Source organism: Scaptodrosophila lebanonensis, unplaced genomic scaffold (assembly GCF_003285725.1).
Source record: "Scaptodrosophila lebanonensis strain 11010-0011.00,11010-0021.00 unplaced genomic scaffold, SlebRS2 tig00001415-arrow-pilon, whole genome shotgun sequence".
NCBI lineage: Eukaryota > Metazoa > Arthropoda > Insecta > Diptera > Drosophilidae > Scaptodrosophila > Scaptodrosophila lebanonensis.
In genome coordinates this window covers 6,977,404-6,989,733 of record NW_022060742.1, presented here as the reverse complement: position 1 = coordinate 6,989,733, position 12,330 = coordinate 6,977,404, and the positions used below count along the sequence as shown (strand labels likewise).

The following is a 12,330-nucleotide window of genomic DNA, read 5'->3' as shown; positions in this document are numbered from 1 at the left end:
GGTTCTGATTTTGCCTCTGGGAAACTTAGCAAACAATGCACTATGCTGGGCAGAGATATAGAGACGATAAATTGCGCATGTGAATAAAACATTCCAATTAATAATTACAGCAAGCTATTCAAGACGGATCTGAGTCATTAAATTCACTTCAATTACAACACAATATTTTATTTTGGAATAATTAATTCGAGAAAACTGCAAACGTACAATTATTTCGATGTGAAAAAAACCATCTGTTAGAAACGGTGAGCCTAATAAAAAATATGAGGTGCAAAGTGTATTGGAATTTCTTAGTCAAATATTTTCTATTTAAATATTGCTTTCTAAAAAAAAAATGGCTTTAAGTAACACTGATCTAAAAAACACTCCTATATTTGTAAAGTAAAAAGTAAATTTTGTTTAAGAAAGTCAAATGGGCCTGGCAAAGCTAAATGAACTAACAGGAATCCCAGTATCTGAGTTCGTTCCTAAGCGTGACTCGACTCGGATCACGGCGCTATCATCTCTAAAGAGCATGACTTAATACTTAGCGTTAAAATTTTACAAGAGTGGCCAATTTATAAATGTTGATATTTCTGTACCCGTAGAGGATAAAGGGAACATTAGGTTTATGCGAAGTATGTAACCGGCAGAAGAAAGCACTTCCGTATTTAAATATCTTTTTCAGCATAACGAGAAAAATCGTATCTGCCTGGATCAACGCCCGGATTTCGGAAACGGCTGAGCCCACACTGGCAAAACATAGTGTGTAGACTTTTTTTCTATTTATATTTTCTAGTTCTCATAATAATATTCCTTCTAAATATAGAGCTAAATACCAATTTCTTGTTAAGTCTGGCACTTTCGTAAATCATAATGAGAAGTTCGTTTGGCTTTTCAAACACAACTTTGATTTTATCAACTGTATGGATGATGTAGAAAATTTACTGCAGTTTGCATAAATTTAGGCTATAAGTTTTGTGCCTTTGACATGATTTTAAGCTCCAAAATACTTTTAACAAAATAATCAAAAGTATAATTTATGTCAGTGGCTCGCACACTAATTTTATAAACGATGCTATAAATAAATGCGAGGAGGCGCGCATTAAATTCAACATCATGTGGCAGCTTCGTCATCATCGCCATCCCATACTATCATCATCAGCATTCTCATCATCATTATTAGCTGGGCCATGACGCATCGCATTCGAATGTTGTGAGTTGTTGTGCAGTGTAGACACGAAATGCGCGCGAATCTTGTTTTGGAATCAATGAGTGCCGCAGCTGTTGACTACGGACAGCAACAATGCAACAATGCTGGGCAGATAGTGGCAATAATGCATTGTAATTATAGTAAAACAATTTTATAAAATGGCAATGCCAGCTACAACAAAGCATGCGATTAATTTGTTTGATTTTATGGAAAAATCAAATCAAATGCGACCGAAGCGTCGGGGTGTGGGTCGCACTTTCTTTACCTTATCTATGTTGTTGTTGTTGCTGTTACACAAGCACCCCTCTAGAAATGAGCTTAACTTGATTTGCTTTCTACAGCCATAGCTGTGTGTATATATGTATGTGTGCACCTTGTACGAGCATACTGCTCATTTGCATCCACCTACCATATGGTCGGCAATTACAGGCACGCGTCGCAGTCGCGTAAAGAACAAAACAGAAAAATGTTTGCTGCAGCAATACGGCAGCTGTCGGCAGCTTTGTGGCGGCCACAATTACAGTGAACTCTGCTTCTGGAGACAACCAAAATAACCAATCCAATTTATAAATAAAATTTGAGTAATATTTAACATAATGGTAGAAGGTAAATGTATGATCACCGCAATGGGATTAATTGATATACAGTTTGGTCGATATTTGTTCTAAGCCGTAGCTTTAGAGACACAAACATTGTTTGTCAAAAGTTTTATATTTTATATAGCTGACATAGGAACAATCGTTGTATGACTCTTTTTTTTTTGAAAATGGCTCTTCTTTTCACAAATGATTAACTTCACGTTTATAGAAATTGCGGGCAACTTTTTCTTAATACATGTATTTACAACTACACTGCTTTACTAACAAAACCAACAACATACTATACAGTTGTAATACCACTCTGGTTAAAAACAGTTTTGATTTTTTTTTGTTATTTATCGTTTTTATTAAACTTTTTAAAAAGGTAATTTCCGTTTAACAAATAGGGAGTAACCGTACTTTTAATTTAAGGGCTTACTTAATAATTACACAGGAGCCTTTGATGATGCTTCACAGGCTTCACTGTACCATTCTCATTTCACTTTAGATTTGTACAATGAGATGTCTTTGTCATTCGATTGTTTACGAGCGACCGGTGCTGCTTGTTGCTCTAGCCACAAATTTGTCAAAATGTACCTCGACATCGTCGGGCAAAGTGCCAGCGGATCTGAGGAACTCACCTCAGCCTTAGTGTCAGCCTCAGCGTCAGCATCAGCATTGTTGTTGGGTAGCAGTTTGCTTGATTAGCGCAACATTTTCATGCCGTGTAGACTGTTAGTTTTATTGGCGCAGCATCCGAAACACCTCCGCACTCGACTCGACTCGACTCTACTCGACAGGGGCTAGTTTATTGCGGCTCCTTGAATTTATTGTTATTGTTGCTAGCTATAAAATAGTTTAAATCATTTTTTACACATGTGCGTGGTCTCCGAATTAATGGGCAGCCAAAGACAAATACATGCAAGTGTCCATGTTCTTTTTATCGAATTGTATTAAAACACTTATGAAATGTTAAACCAACTAAAGCCGCCAGCAAACAAGCGACTGCGGCCAAATGACATTTCTAGTATCAGGCTAATGGGCCGAATGGCATTCGAAAGGTATTAGGGCTGTGAGCGCTTTCAAAACAGACCAGGCCAATGCGCATATTTCTACAATAAATATAGCAAGTAAGTTAAAGAGAGCAGACGCATTACGTGCCCGTGAGAATAAACACATTTCATTTGTATAACCGCACAGTTTTAATATTTGATCAGACCCAATAAAATTCACTATTAATCTATTATGTGTGGAAATGCTTTCCATTGGATTTTCGAAATAAACCTCTTAATTAGAAGCCAATTTAAATTCTAAATGACTCAATTAAATTGGCAGCCTGAAAGTATGCAACCAACTTTTTCGCGATGAGCTCATATAAATTATTGCTTATACGCCCCACGGGCCTCAATATTTGCAAGCAATGGAAAACGTGTGAAATGGTAACAGGATGAATATGTAACCATAACGACCTTAAATTAAAATTGTTGTAGTTTCTCAAAGGAATTTTATGTTTTTCTGCATTCAAATGCTTACTAAATATTTTGGCAGTTTCTTTTAGACTCAACAAGAAAAACAATTTCAGAAAATATACTTCTATCAATTTGAACTGTAATTTTTATGTGAAAATCGAAAAAAAAATTTGCACGCACTTAAAACTAATATAAGCTTTAATTAAACGCCTTTACATCATACTTCAGATAATTTCGATAATGAGAACTATTTGTATCCCACTTGTATTGGAGCATTATTAGATAGATATCAGATTTTTAATTAACTTATTGATAATTTAACATTTTTATTCATCCCAGTAGTTAATGATCTGCATTTCACATCGATATCTAAAGCTCTTGCAGCTCATTTCACTTTCACAGGCAGTTGAAAGTAGAACGCTTTCAGTTTTCAAAAGTAAGTAAAGTAAAGGCAGCTTAAATGAGCTCACGCGAACTTAAATCAATAGGCCGACCGTAGGACATTTTCAGTGTTTCTGCTCTGGGCGAACAAAGCCTTACCGCAGGACGAGTACAGATTGTCCGGGTATAGCGTTAAAAGACCACAAAGCAAAATGAAGTCGAAGTCAAGTGAGTGTAGAAATAAATTGCGGCCAAGCAAAAGGTAACTGTATAGCCATCCTGTTAAGACCCAACAAAAGGGCAACAAGCAGGTGCAGGCGGACCGGCGACTGCTGCAATGCGACGACGACGATGGCGACGACGACGACGACCCAAGTCGAAGACAAGCAACAGCAACAATAAGCACAAGAATGAAGAAAAAGCTGTAATTGGCCATGCAAGTGAACACCAAAAGGCAAAGCAACAACAACAATCAGGCAACCAGACCCACTTTGTCGGCCCACTTTAGAGAGGCCGGGCACGCAAACAGTTCCATATTTGGGATTCGTTTTTTATACTGCACTGTGAGCGCACAAAAAACATTTCCTTGTTTCCATTACGCCCACCCCTAACGCCCATTTGTGCACTTGTTTGCATACGAAAGATTTATTTATAGCCAGCGGTGTGCGCATTGTGGAGCACTTTAGAAGGGGGGGAGGAGGAGGACGGTGTCCGAGGCGCTTAGACGGCCGGCCTATTAGTCTATTTTTGTTTTGTGCTATTGAACCCAATAGACAGACATGGACGTCGAAATGTACGAGTAAAGTAGCGAACAAGAATACTGGCGGAGGGAGGGGGCAGACCATGTCACTGCAGCTCATTTAAAATTCCAAAAGTGACGTTGTATCCTTGGTGTATCCATGGCCAGAATTACCGTTTTATGTCACACACAGCCGCCCAGCAGAAATGTTTGCGCTCAGCTCATATGCACGCGAAAGGACGAATCGCATTCACAGCCATCGTGACATCGTGTTGTCCTTTCGCAAAAGGTCAAAATTTTCAACATTACTTCGCCACTTTTTTTTGTGCAGCCACTGCCACTTGCACTTGAAATTTTTGAGTGCCGTCGTTTTGTCTGTGGTGCGACATGGAAATTAATGCAAGTCTCTTTGATTTTTTTTTTTTGCTGCACATTTATTTGAGTACGTTTTTTTTTGAAGGTCGCTCAGCTAGTAACCTTGGCAGTTTCCAGGGTTAAGCAAATTACTTTTTTGCAGAAACAAATGCAGTCAAATATTTATTGAATGGACTGCAGTGGCAAATATAAGGCTCTGTATAGTAGATATTCTATTTTCTATCAAATAATTGAACGGCGCAATTTTGTGAAGAAAACAAAAATTGTATTGAATACACAAAGACCGTGCTTAATATTAATATACAATGAAGTTTCTATCTTTTATTAAATTGTTAATTTCCAAAATGCAGTTAAATATGTGTTCGATGTGCTAAGCTAAGAGTTCGTTTTGGTCAAAACTTTTGGATTTTCAAAATCTAAAGACTTGAATGGCTGAAAATTTGTTGGTTGTATTCGGCTTTCAAGAAAAACCTTTTAATACAGATTTAGAGAACATTCGTAATTCTTATCGCTCATTCAAGTAATCTATTGGCCCAGTGCCTGATCCAGATGCCTGATGCCTGATAGCTGCACATATCAGCATTGAATCAGTGAAATACTCTGCTAACAAACTTCAGCATTGACTTCGTTTTAAATTTAATATGAAAGCGTTGCTATTCTACTCCCAAGTTGCGATACAATCTACAGGGTGCGCCATAAGTAACACCTCATGTACGAATAACACTTGCATTTTTAAATTATGTTTATGGACACCAACATAGAACGATTTTAAAAAGACTCCTTTCAAGACCAAAAGTGTGCTAGAATCCAATTGATTCTACAGTAAGTGCTTGGTCTCTAAGTTTTAGAATGAATATCAAACTAAGCCGTGTGGTAATAAGCTCTACCGTTTTAAGCTAACAGTTGAATCAAAAACAAATAATGTTTAATAAATAAAATTTAATTTATATAATCAAAAACAAAAATTCACAAAAAGTTATTACCGAAGTATTTGTTAATATCGACGGTTTTGTTCCACTGCCGATAGTTCGACAGCAATACTAACCACTTCTGTAGCATTTGGTCGATAGCTTGATACGTTCTTCTACTTCTACAACTTTCGTCAAAAGGAAAATATTGACTCAAACCCCTACCGTATCACTTTAGAAAAAACAACATAATCAAATCTTGTTACATATTTATTTGTGAATTCTCAAGAAAAATGTAAATGTATTTGATACGATTTGTTGTTATGTTCTTGAAGCTTCATGATATGCCTTGTGGTTTGTAAAGTAGTTTGTTTCGATTTTGATTAAAATTTCTAAATATGTATGTAGTCGTGAGCTCATTAAATGTATGGAAATGTAGATACAGGTAATTGGTATTATTATTTACTTAGATAGTGAATAGGCAATGGTTTTAACACTAAATTAGATTGCACTACTTGTTGTTGTTGCTGTTAGGCTCGGTTCGATACAAGTTTCGTTAACCGTTCATCATTCAATTGTGTTTAAATTATAACGCCTAATGTTTTACAAAATAAAAGTCAACTTGTGCCGACTTTCAATTTAAATTAAACACTAATCAACTATTACTAAAGCCGTCAAATATTCATTTCTCCAATGCTGTCTTTGTTTCATTTGAATAGAGAGGCTTTTGTGCTATCTCTGGTTAAAAATTCATGAGTTGATTACAAAAGTTGGCTAGGATAGGATATGAATTATGTATACTAGTATGTATGTGTGTGTATGTGTTTTCATACTGCTATACAATATATACGCTTTTAGTTAATGTATTAAACTCTGAAAGTGCAAACAATGTTTTGGTTTTTTTACGCGTCTCGTTTTGAGTTCTATTTAGATGTAAATACAAGTTTTAATAGTTCTTTGGTTAATGCTCTGCAGTAGTACGACTAAGATTAAATTTATAAGTGTTTTCTCTTGTTTCTTTGAGAATAACATTAAGAATACATTTTGGAACACTGAAATATGTAACTGTCTTCTAAATATGTTTTTATTTGCGTTTTAAGATAACTTAATGAACTATTTCCTAGCCAGTGTGCTGCCTTATAGTCTAGCTGTGGAAAGAGTAACGGTTGTATCTAAGCACTGGCGAGCATCCTCCCTCCCTGCACCGCACCCACTATCTTCCAGCGTATAAGCAAAGTGCGGCACTTTTAATTTGCACTAGAAAATGGCACAAGGTTGCGCCTTTGCCTTTGCCTCAATGTCCTTAAAGCTCAGCGCGACTTGCAGTAATATTTCTTGTTCTTGTTGTTGTTGTTGCTTTGCTATTGACTTGTTTACAGCGCCAAAAATTGAAAACATGTTTCACTTTCCAGCACCACCCGTCGACATTGTCAAAGTTTCAAAGCTGCAACATTTTTTTATACTTTTTTGTTGTTGTTAGTTTGCCATTTTGTGCTAGAAAAAGTTTTCTATGTTCGTATGTCTATTTGAATGTGTGTGTGTGTGTGTGTGTGTGTGTGTGTGTGTGTGTGTGTGTGTGTGTGTGTGTGTGTGTGTGTGTGTGTGTGTGTGTGTGTGTGTGTGTGTGTGTGAAAATGAAACATTGTCTGGTCGTGCTGTGTGTGTGTGGGTGTGTTATCTATTGAATTACTTATCTCACTTTAACTTGCACCTCCGCGTGTCTGTTGGTGTCTTTGTATTTATTAGAAAATATTCAGAGATACATATAATATTGTATAGGGTTTTCTGTTTTTGGAAAATTGCTGTTTCTGTTGGTATCAAAAAATGTATAAAAAATTGTACGCTTAACAAATTGTTTGTTTTTCTTTTTTCTTTTAGTATAGCCTCGTCATCATCTTCTTCTGTAACATCTTCATCGTCTTCGACTTATAAAACTGACTTTAAAAATTGTAATTGCACGTATTTTGTTTCTTTATTGCTTTGTTGGGACCAGCAAATACTATCGTGAAATATTATTTCGTATTAAAATTCTCTTCAAAATTCAATTGAAATCATTACCATTGCATTTATATTAAAATAGTTGTCATATTTTCTATGAATTCTCGAAAATCATCGGTTTTGCTCCAAAACTGGTTAATAAAAAATACAAAACGCTTTTGTAATGAAGAAATTCCTTTCTGTTCATATTGGAATTGTTTGATTGGACTTGTTTGATAATCTACTGTAACACGAAAATAAATCCTATTAAATTCATTAAGGTAATTGGACATTTAACTGATTTCAGACAAAAATAGAATTCTCTAAAGCTTTCCTTATTAAGGGGTACTTTTCCCAAACTAATAAATAATTTGACTAGTTATATAAAAAATATTCGATTGTGGGCAAATAAATAATAATAGAAGGGCTTTTAGGGAGATATACTTCTCCAGATTTGCTTAGATTTATCGTGCGGCATTCGGCTGATATTGCTGCATAAAACTCTTTCATTATTATTATATTCAAATGTGAATGTCTTGGCTCCAATTTAAATTCGTAAAAGAGCAGTATACACGTTTTGATATTTTTCCAATGAATATCATTATTATTAGCACTCAATTTTGTATTCATTTAAAAGTAGGCTTTGAACAGGAAATTCCAAAAACTTTTAAATATATTGTAATGACAGGTTTTTAATTGAAGTAACGTACTTGTAAAATTAAATTTAATTTGTGTACAAATTTTTTAATTATCTGATCATAGCTTAATAAACTAAAAAGTATAGTTGCATTAACAAAAAAAATGAGGATTTCGTCTGTGCATTTTCTATGAGCCTCTTTTGATATTAAAGCTTGCTACAAAACAAATCCTCAAAAAGCCAAAGGGTTTGTAAATTCATTTAAAAACGTTTTCTTGTGCTCAAAACGCTATAGAAGCTCTTAGTGTTTCCTTGTATTATGTAATTATATTATTTTTAGCATCCAATCTCAAATGCTCAGATTTGATTTTAGTTTAAAACGCCTTTGGAAAGCATTCGCCCATCACGGCAATCAATGATAGTCTGTCTTCTGAATTACCATTTTCGTTAAGCTCTACACATTTTTTGTAATTTAAAAACGTAACACAAAATGCACGTTTTCCATCTTTAAAGGCATTTCTTGTTTGCTCAATTCATTTCATTAAGCAATCGTATCATATTTCACGCTAATCTTTGCTGTTCCCGTTTACAAAAAAATGTCGGTGTTGCTAGATTTAAAAATCTATAATATTTAATTTTAATATCAATTCAACTTTTTTGTTTCTGCTTCAAAAACTTTTGTTTAAAGCCTGAATGCTTGCATGGCTGAGGCCCCGGGCCGTCGCATGCAACGCATTGCATTCTAATGAGCCCGCTTAACCAAATGAGCCAGCAGGTGGCGCTGCAGTAACCACAACAGTGGCAAAAAAGGAAAAATGATTTATTTTAAACGTGTTTTAACGCTAATTAGTTTTGCAATGTAAATTAGTCGCGAGTCGTGTGTGTTTTTTTTTTTACGATTAGTAGGCGATGCGTCCCAATCGTGAGGCATGCAACGACGGCTCGGAGCTGGGCAGCTCCCCGCAACGTTGCAGCCAATGCCAGGCATCGGCACACAACACACCGACTCTGGCCAACATTCAGAAGCAGTTGCTGCGGCGCTTCGATGACGTGGACACGGACGAAGACGTCATCAGAATGGCCGCGTTCTATGTTTTCTTAAGCTGTTTTTGTTGCTGTTGCTGCTGTTGTTGTTGTTGCTGCTGCTGCTGCTGCTGCTGCCTGGAGGCGCAGCTGGGCATGCTGAAAGAGGCGCGGCACTTGGGCGTGCGCGAGGACTTCTTGACCAGAAAGCACGTGAGAAATTCAATGGGCGAGGGAATCTTCTGCAGACTCTCCTCCGAGGAGGACGAGGGCTGGCTCTCGCCATGAAGGGTGCACTTGATGCGTCCACTGGCCCCTGGGCCGGTCTCGAGGGCATGTCGATAGTAGTTCTTGCAGCACTTCTTGGACAGATTGTACATGCGTACGGTTCGATCGATGTTCTCATCATCCTCATCGCCGCCGGCCTTCAAATTGAGGCCCAACCCGCCCACACCCACATCGTGCGAATTGGACTTCACCATCTTGTTGGCAGTGGAGTTGGCGCCAGCAGTGGAGGCCGTGGTGGCTGCCGCCTGCGTTGAGGTGCTGGCATAGGGAGGCGTTACCACAGTGTCGAGTGTTTGTTGCTCGGGCACGTCCTGCTCTGTTGCCTGCTCCCGCTCCCGCTCTCGTTCTCGTTCCCGTTCGCGTTCCTTTTCCTGCTCCTCCTCCTCCTCTAGATTGTTTTGGGAGTCATCATAGAACTTATAGCTGCGATAGCGCGCATGCCGCTCCTGCATCCAGTCCGCGCTAGCGGGCAACGAAAGCTGTATTGTGGGCGAGCGATAATACTGCCGATGTGGATGAAAGCCCAGCCCGAAATCGTCCATGTAGGACTGCGAATGGATGTTGTCCAGCTCGTCGGCGACGCTGAGCAGGAAGGGCAGCGTCGACATGGTCTCCTTGCTATTTGTGGTGCGTTGTATTGCGAAAGTTTTCAAATCTCTCTGTGTTGCCTTAAAGCCTTAAAGCTGGTGTCAACTTTTCTCTGAAAGGTCTCCTCAGCGACCAACTCTAGAGCATTGAAAAAAGTTTTCACTTTTCGCCAAGCGAAAATGTTTATATCTATCTATAAATATATATAGATATATATGTATATATATATATCTGTGTATCTATGCTATGGCGCAGTTGCCTTTGCCCCACACATTGACACTCACACACATACACATTCGCGAGTGGTTCACTTGTTTGCTTTGTTTTGCTCGGTTTTTGGTTCGTTTGGGTTCGGTACGGCTTGGCTCGTAGTCTCGGGCTTCTCGCTCCGCTCGGGCGAACTGCACGGGCTCGTGGTTGGCGTTGAACTGAAAATGCAATTTTCCAACTGACTCTCGATTATGTTGCTGGTGATGATGATGACGATGGCTATGGCGATGACGCGAAGGAAACTCCTTCGTGCTCAATGCTCGTTGCATTCGCGCTCTCGGGCCGCTCTGTTTTGGTCACGCGCTCACGCCACGAAGTGCAATGAATGGAAAAACAGCAACAACAACAACAAACAGTCAAAATAGTAAGGAAAACCCGCTGAATAACAAACGAATAAATCCCCTCCACAGTTGCTGTAATTCTTGTTTTGTTTATGTTGTACATTTCAGTTGTTGCAACTGTTTTGTTGTTGCTACATTTATGACCTTACCTTTACATCCTGATATACATTGTTCGATAAGATAATTGTAGTGCATTGCAGAAATCATGCTAAGTACAATGGAGAACATAATATTGTATATAATTATTACAATTCCCAAATATTATCAGCTAGAACAGACAATGATGAACAAGACTTTTAAGCTCATTTCATTGTGACAATTACCAAACAAGAAAAATGTGTATATTTCAAACCTCGAATAGGACAATGAAAAATGAGTAGAGTATGTCTCCTGTATACTCTATATCGGCCCCTCCTTTTTCCACAGTCTTTCAACTATACTATACTTTCTTGCACCAATCGCTTAGTTCACCGAAGGAAATTTTCTTTGGGTATAGGGGATAACGTATAAAAGTAGACTACAATTTTTGTATTTTCAGCATGAAAATGGTTGGTGATTTCCTTTAAAAAATATATCTATTTATATTAAAAAACTCAAAATGTTCCAATAAATTAGTGGCCACACTTTCAAGAAATTGAAAGGTGAGCCGATCAAGACGGCAAGAAAATATCTAAGCCTTTTTGTGTTTCAAGGAATAACAATGTTGTATTTCGAATAGTCAGAAAAATATATACAAGTATTTAAAATTGCCGTATTATTAATTAAAAAAAAAACTTTAGAAATGTTTATTATTCATGTCCAAAAGTCATGCATTCAGAACTACTTTATTTCTAAAGACATTAGAAATTCATCCTGAAAAAAGTTGTCAGTGTCTATCAAATAAAATAGAGCCACCCAAGAGCATATAATATTCGGCTTTGTCAGATATTTCGCTTCTCATTGTTACCATTACTTTTTCCTCGCTGTTGTATTCGCGACTTGGATATACAAGTATGTTGGACCAACGCTTGGTTTATGTTTTGATTTTGCACGTACAACGCGGCGTATGCGTATTATTATGATTGCTTGCCCGCGACCGTAACTGGTTGTGCATGTGTGTGGTAATTGCGTGCAGCTATAGTTGTGTGGGTGGTTTATGTGTGTATGTGCTATAACCGCTCTTACACAGTCACCCTCTACCTCATATTTTTTCACGCGCCCATAATTTGGCCTCCAGCGCAGCTGCAGCTTCGTCGCTCACGTCCTCGTCCTCGTCGGCGTCAGCGTCAGCGTCGTCCGGTGGCCTGCATTGGCATCGTTTGCGGCATGGCTGTGGGTGGACTGCTGAAGGACAACCTTATCAGTGTGTGTGTGTCGCATTTACACAATCTTAGTGCGAAATAATTCATATTATTGCATTTTCGAAGGCTATTATCCCGTCGCCGTCGCTTTTGCTGCTGCTCTCTAAAAACTACTGACACTCAGCATGCGCCTTACAATGGGCGTGGCTCGAGGAATAACTTAATTATATTTTAAAAAACTAAAATGAAATACGGAGACTTTATGGGCTGAACAATGTAAATAA

General features: G+C 37.9%; 1 protein-coding gene across 1 annotated transcript; it reads right to left on the bottom strand.

Moving 5' to 3' along the window:
* Positions 1 to 9,166: 9,166 nt before the first annotated feature.
* Positions 9,167 to 10,533, bottom strand: LOC115632212 (putative uncharacterized protein DDB_G0291608). The gene has a single exon (XM_030529270.1). The coding sequence runs from the start codon at positions 10,173 to 10,175 to the stop codon at positions 9,345 to 9,347; it is 831 nt and encodes a 276-aa protein (XP_030385130.1). The 5' UTR covers positions 10,176 to 10,533; the 3' UTR covers positions 9,167 to 9,344.
* Between the last annotated feature and the right edge of the window lie 1,797 nt (positions 10,534 to 12,330).